This window comes from Babylonia areolata, chromosome 30, assembly GCF_041734735.1.
Source record: "Babylonia areolata isolate BAREFJ2019XMU chromosome 30, ASM4173473v1, whole genome shotgun sequence".
NCBI lineage: Eukaryota > Metazoa > Mollusca > Gastropoda > Neogastropoda > Buccinidae > Babylonia > Babylonia areolata.
Genome location: NC_134905.1, coordinates 19,718,066 through 19,725,565, shown reverse-complemented (window position 1 = coordinate 19,725,565; position 7,500 = coordinate 19,718,066). Strand labels below are relative to the sequence as shown.

The window sequence follows — 7,500 nt, the reverse complement described above, 5'->3', positions numbered from 1 at the left end:
GCACAGAAAGAGGCGTGGGTCACGCTGGCCACCAACGATGCCTACGCACTGGGCTGCCTGGTGCTGGGCAACTCCCTGCGGCGGGTCCAGACCACCCGCCAGTTGGTCGTCATGGTCACCGAGGGCGTGTCCCAGGGGTTGAGGTGAGGAGGAGGGGGGTCGGGGTTCAAGGTCGAAGGTCCTCGAACTTTGGATTTGTGGTGAACACTGTGGATCAGATGTCCAGTTTTCTCTTGACTGGCTCTTCCACGGTGCCTCTTCTTAAGGGTTTGAAGGGGATGATGAAGGGGGGGGGGTGGGGGTGGGGGGTGGGGGTGGAGGATCATGGTCACTGCTGATGGTGTACCCCTGAGTGTGTGGGTGGGTGGGTGGGGGGTGGGGGCAGGGGTGGGGGGGGGCCTCGAACTTTGGATTTGTGGTGAACACTGGATCAGATATATATCCAGTTTGTCTGACTGGCTCTTCCATGGTGCCTCTTCTTAAGGGTTTGAAGGGGATGATGAAGGGGGGGGGGGGGTAAGGATGGAGGATCATGGTCACTGCTGATGGTGTACCCCTGAGTGTGTGGGTGGGTGGGTGGGGGGGGTCAGGGGGCGGGGGGGCCCTCGAACTTGGGATTTGTGGTGAACACTGTGGATCAGATACCCAGTTTTCTCTTGACTGGCTCTTCCACGGTGCCTCTTCTTAAGGGTTTGAAGGGGATGATGAAGGGGGGGGTGGGGGTGGGGGTGGAGGATCATGGTCACTGCTGATGGTGTACCCCTGAGTGTGTGGATGGGGGGGGGGGTCAGGGGGCGGGGGGGCCCTCAAACTTGGGATTTGTGGTGAACACTGTGGATCAGATGTCCAGTTTTCTCTTGACTGGCTCTTCCACGGTGCCTCTTCTTAAGGGTTTGAAGGGGATGATGAAGGGGGGGGGTGGGGGTGGGGGGGGTGGGGTGGAGGATCATGGTCACTGCTGATGGTGTACCCCTGAGTATGTGGGTGGGTGGAGGGGGGTGGGGGAGGGGGGGGCGGGGGGGCCTCGAACTTGGGATTTGTGGTGAACACTGTGGATCAGATGTCCAGTTTTCTCTTGACTGGCTCTTCCACGGCGCCTCTTCTTAAGGGTTTGAAGGGGATGATGAAGGGAGGGGGGGGTGGGGGTGGAGGATCATGGTCACTGCTGATGGTATACCCCTGAGTATGTGGGTGGGTGGAGGGGGGTGGGGGAGGGGGGGGCGGGGGGGCCTCGAACTTGGGATTTGTGGTGAACACTGTGGATCAGATGTCCAGTTTTCTCTTGACTGGCTCTTCCACGGTGTCTCTTCTTAAGGGTTTGAAGGGGATGATGAAGGGGGTGGGGGGAGGGGGTGTGGGGGGGTAAGGATGATGGAGGATCATGGTCACTGCTGATGGTGTACCCCTGAGAATGTGGGTGGGTGGAGGGGGGCGGGGGTGTGGCGGGGTCCTCGAACTTGGGATTTGTGGTGAACACTGTGGATCAGATGTCCAGTTTTCTCTTACTGGCTCTTCCACGGTGCCTCTTCTTAAGGGTTTGAAGGGGATGATGAAGGGGGGGTGGGGGTGGGGGTAAGGATGATGGAGGATCATGGTCACTGCTGATGGTGTACCCCTGAGAATGTGGGTGGGTGGGTGGGTTCGGGGGGGGGGGGGGGGGGGGCAGGGGGGTCAGGGGAACAGTGGGTGGTGAGAGGGAGGGGAATAAATTGGTGGTGGTGGGGGGGTGGGGGGGGGGGTCAGGGGTACAGTGGGTCAGTGTTCCCAATGGGCCTGATTTTTTGAGGGTCACTGTGACCCTTTGACTGGAATTTTTGAGGGTCATTGTCACATTTCTGAGGGTCAACAGGAAAACATACAAAAAATCAATGAAGACAATTGTACAATGAAAATGAAAAGAAACCCACACCTTCTCCAAACAAGGACATTCGAAATGCTTGAATACAATGAAAACACAGTCAACTAGTTATAATGAGCACATAACCATACTCACTACTAATGAACACACAACAGCGTTTGCCTGCATCGGCAAGGGAAGTTACTCTAACACGTTTTTGGCCAGCTCAGTTTCGTCTGCTATGCACTAGCCTAAGCTTAGGCCCACGATGCGTGCTTCGCGGTTTTCCTGGAAGCCGTAAGATGCTTGTTAGTTTCAGGAAAAAGTGTGCGTCACATTGACGCACAGGGTAAAAATTTTGTGCGTCAAAGTTGTAAATCTGTGCGTCATTTACGCACATATGTACGTTTTTGGGAACACTGTGGGTGAGGGTGAGGGGAATAAATTGGTGGGTGGGGGTGGGTCAGGGGGGGGGCGGGTTGGGCAGGGGGGTCAGGGGTACAGTGAGTGAGAGGTAGGGGAATAAATTGGTGGCGGGGGGGGGGGGTTGTTGTTGGGTGTGTCAGTCATTGTTGTATGATGTTTCCTCCCTTCCCCTCCCCCCCTCCCATTTCCTCCCCCCCTCCCTTCTCAATGGGGCAGTAATATCAGGCTGGGGAGGAGGTGAAAAGGGTGTGTGTGTGTGGGTGAGAGAAGAGAGAGAGAGAGAGAGAGAGAGAGAGTGTGTGTGTGTGTGTGTGTGTGTGCAGTAATCATACCCATGATGCGCCCACACGAGATAGGTTGAGGTGAGGTGGGTAGACAGTCGTGGATACAAGCGCACACGGGCGCACATGTGCAGGCAGGCAGGCACTGGCACGCACACACGTAACTGGTACACGTGCAAAGCGAATTGAACACATACACCTGCACGCATACACACGCTCACACGCACATACATATATGTGCGCACATACACACAGGCGTTTGCACGCTCACCCGCACACCCGCACATGCAGACACTTAACACACAGTCGCACGTGTGTGTGTGTGTGCTTTTAAACAATGCACCCAACTTGTGGAAGCATTCCGGAACCCGTTGCCAGAGATATGCCTGACAAGTATGGATGTATGCCTCCTTCTCTGCATTGTTCCCTGTCCTAGACAGTTGTTTTCTTCTGCTCATTAAATTAAAAAAAATTTTTTTTTTTTTTTAAAGAGAAGATTGTGGAAGGAAGGAAGGAAGGAAGGAAGGAATGAAAAGGAGGAAGAGAGTTAGGTAGCTGACAGGTATGTTATCATGAAGAAATGAGAATTGAAGGGGAAAAAAAAACAACAACACACACACACACACACAAAAGGTTCAGACATGCTTGATTTATTTATTTTCCAAGTTGACAACAACCAACCCCCCCCCCTCCCCCCTCCCACCAACCAACCCACCCACCCATCCACCCATCCACCCACCTCCCAGCAGCAAAGATGTTTTGACACAAAAGTTGAAACACATGTATTATGTTTTTTTTTGGATGACTGAAATGAAAAACTTGTTGTTGAACAGTGAGACTTGAGAGCAGCAGCGATGTGGGAAGGAAGTGGTGGGGTAGTGGTGGTTGGGGGAGGGGGAGTATGGGGGGGGGCTGGGGGGAGGAGGGGGGGAGTGTAGACTGGATGAGGGGTGGGGTGGGGGGGGGGGGGGGAATGTAGTAGACTGGATGGGTGTGTGGGGGTGGGGTGGGGGTTAGAAGGAAAGGGTAGATGATTCCAAGCTTGGGGGTGGGGGGGGACAGGGGGGGGCGGGGCGGGGTTCATGCCCTTCAATGGGTTGTTTTTTTGTTTTTTTTGCTGTTCATCATCATCCCATCATCCAGGGCTTAGCTAGCCTGTTTGTCTGGGTTTGTGGTGGATCTGCCTGCCTGCCTTGCCTTGCCTTGCCTTGTGATGGTGATGGTAATGGTGATGGTGACAGCTGTGATTGCCTGTTTCCTTGCCAGCAGTAAGCATGTGGAGGCAGGCAGGGTAGGAAGATAGAAACGCGCATGCGCACGCACACTCACGCACTCGCACTCGCGCACGCACGCACGCACGCACGCACGCACGCACACAGTCATGCAGATGCACAGGCAAATGCACACACACAAACATGCATGCACGCATACACATGTATGTAGGTGCACAGACACAAATGCTCACACACTCTTACACACACACACACACACATGCGCACGCACGCACGCACGCACACACATGCACACACACACGCACACGCACACACACACATACACATACACACACACACACACACACACACATACACACGCTCACACAATACGCATAAATGCTTGCAGACGCAACAGGTATGCATAATTATGCTCACACACACACATATGTATGCATGTGTGTGTGTGTGTGTGTGTGTGTGTAAGTTATCAGTGGAAATGAAAAGGCCCCCCCCCCACCCCCCCAATGCTCCCTCTAAAGGTCTGTGCAAAAAGGCAATTCACAAGAAACCTGGTAGGGGGGAGGGGTAGACTCAGAAGTTGTTCTATTCAGTGGCCTGACATTTTGTAACGTTTGAGCGGTCACAGGCAGTCACTCAGAGGCAGTCACAGGCCGGTGTGTGTGTGTGTGTGTGTGTGTGTGTGTGAGAATGAATGACCTTCACCATTCAAGGGGGTGCTGAACTGGAAGGAAAATGTCAGGGCAGGTCAAGGTCGTTTTGGTTGGGGTTGACAGTGTAGATTTTTTTTTTGGGGGGGTGGGGGGTGTTGGTGAGGGAGGGGGGAGGGGAGGGGAGGGGACAGGGGTGGGTAGGGGGAGGGTGCTCTTCTGTTCATCCCTTTTTTAGTATGAAGTGGGTTCTTAGCTTTAAAGTGGTAGTGTGACATATGCGTGCAAGGGGGGGGGGGGGGGGAGAAAGGGAGAGGTTGTGGGCTTGTGTACATACACCTACAGACACACACACACACACACACACACACACATATACATACACATACACACATGCACACTCAGAACAGACACACACACACACACACACAAACACATAAATGCATGCAGGTACACACAGAGACTTGAATACAAATGCAACAGGTATGCATAATTATGCTCACACACACACACACACACACACACACACACACACACACACACGCACACACACGCACATGTGCACACACCGACAGACAGACAAACACACACACACATATACACTTGTGCACACACCTACAGACAGACACATATACACATGTGCACACACCTACAGACAGACACATATACACATGTGCACACACCGACAGACAGACACATATACACATGTGCACACACCGACAGACAAACACACACACACACACACATATACACATGTGCACACACCTACAGACAGACACATATACACATGTGCACACACCGACAGACAAACACACACACACACACATATACACATGTGCACACACCTACAGACAGACCGGTGCCTTCTGGCCTTGGGGGCGTCTCTTGGGCTGGATTCGAATATTCAGCTTCGAGACTACAAGGCGATGGTCTGTCCAACACTCGGTGCCGCACATGGTCTTTGTTACACGTACATCTTGCCTATCCCTTTTCCTGACGATGACATAATCGATGAGATGCCAATGCTTTGAGTGAGGGTGCATCCATGACGTCCTGTTACGGGTAGGGAGGCAGAAAACTGTTGGTTATCAGCAGTTCGTGCTCTGCACAGGTCTGAAGCAAAAGCAATCCATTTGGGTTGCAGTGGCCCACAACGTGCTTTCCAATCACTCCATCCCAGGAGATGTAGTCAGAGCCAACTCTAGCATTGAAGTCCCCAAGAATGATGAGCTTATCTGCTTTAGGGATAGCAGCAATGACAGAGTGAAGGTCCTCGTAGAACTTCGCCTTCACTTCATTCAGGTTGGTCATGGTTGGGGCGTAGGCACTGACAATGGTGAGGTGCTTCTGGCCAGATGCCAGTGGGAGTTTCATGGTCATAAGCCTATCGTTGACTCCCTTTGGGATTCCAGCTAGCTTGCTGACAAGTGCTGTTTTTACTGCAAAACCAACGCCAGCCTCACGTCGCTCTTCGCTTCCTCGTCCACTCCAGAAGAAGGTGTAACCAGATCCCTGTTCACAGAGCTCGCCTTCACCTGCAAGCCGAGTCTCACTCAAGGCTGCGATGTCAATGTTGTATCTGGCGAGTTCGGATGCAACTAGTGCCGTTCTCCTTTGGGGTCTGTCCGCGTTATCTCTGTCCAGGAGAGTCCTTATGTTCCAAGCACCAATGGTGAGAGGAACGATCCTTGTTTTTTTTCTGTTCTTTCTTGTTTCGACCGCTGATATAGGGTCCCCGCCAGCCGCGGTATGCTGGCCAGGGTGATATGGAGCAGGCAATTTTTAGGGCACCTTTTCTAGCCCCTTCCTCATGCCAGGGAGGTGAGCAGTGCATTCCTAAAGAGGGCCGCTCAGACGGCTGCCGAGCTCCATTGCTGCTCCTGTCGACGAAGAACGACCCTATGGCCTGAGCCGCCTGCATGCAGGTCTGCGGCTGCGACTGCCAGTGTACCCACACCTGTCGTTTCGTCGCTCGCCTGTCGCCACAGGACTTGGGGGTGATGAAATGATGAAGGATGAAAGGTCATTTTGGATGACTGATGACTTGCGCGATGAGTTTGTTTAAAGTAAAGAGGAGTTGCGCAACGTCGACCTCACTCTCTCGTCTGGGTCCACCAATTTTCAGTGGCAAGACTAAGTCGAGACGACTGGAGGATGCAGTGGATGACCAAGATATCCTTCCGGTGTCTCATCTTGCTCTCTGCACTCCACAGTGTGTTGCTGTAACCGCCTTCCTCTCCATTGAACCGATAGGTTTCTTCCGCAGATTCTGCCGGATCCAGACTTTGCATGCATGGGTAGACACACCCCGGGGGCCAGCTGCGTGTGGCATGCACACAGCACGGTGGAGCTAGATGGCCGTCGGTGGCTCTCCTGAGCCAACGCCCTTTTATGGATCTCCATAAGGGTGTCTAGCCACCCGCCTCACCAGTCCCGGAAGGGAGCGGTGGGAGTGCTGGTTTAGTCGCCGGCAACCCGACCCTGAACAGGTTGTACTGGATTACAGGTTACCAGTAGCAGATCTAATGACCTGACCTGACACATAATGCAACAATATAACGCAGATTTCTTATTCCAGTATGAATTAATGTACATGTTAGTTTAGGTGGGTAGCTGCTATCTTGCACTACTTGCCTGTGTGAATTTAGCTTTGTCGGTTGCTTTTTGGTCCATCCTTTGTTATGTTGTGAGTGTTGGGCTCCACTGTGGGCCGAGATACTGTGTGTGGTGAGGGATGAGTGAATAAAATTAATTGTATCACATCGTATTGTATTGTAACTCAGGCCACACTATTCTTTGCTCTCCCTACTCTTCATAACCCCCTTCTTCATCCAACCCCATCATCAACAGGTGGTGAAAGTTCTTTATCACACAAAACACTTTTCATATGCCCTTATGTTGTGGTGTATTACTTTTCTTGTCGAAGCAGATTGTGTCAAATCTGAGCTGCCCTCACTGGGGACATGTCACCACAGTTCACTGCCAGCCATGTTTTTTTTTTCTTTTTTCTGTATGCAAGTGTTAGTTGTTTCACTATCAATAGGGATTTTTCTACCAGGGACAACCCTCGATGT

At 52.5% G+C, this 7,500-nt stretch overlaps 1 protein-coding gene across 2 annotated transcripts in view; it reads left to right on the top strand.

Annotated features, from left to right (window-relative positions):
• LOC143275398 (uncharacterized) overlaps nt 1–7,500 on the top strand; it is an 86,030-nt gene that overhangs the window by 27,833 nt on the left and 50,697 nt on the right. For both annotated transcript variants that reach the window (XM_076579472.1, XM_076579471.1), the window contains exon 2: nt 2–143. In XM_076579472.1, the coding sequence (XP_076435587.1) occupies nt 2–143 (142 nt within the window). The remainder of the gene's footprint in view (nt 1; nt 144–7,500) is intronic.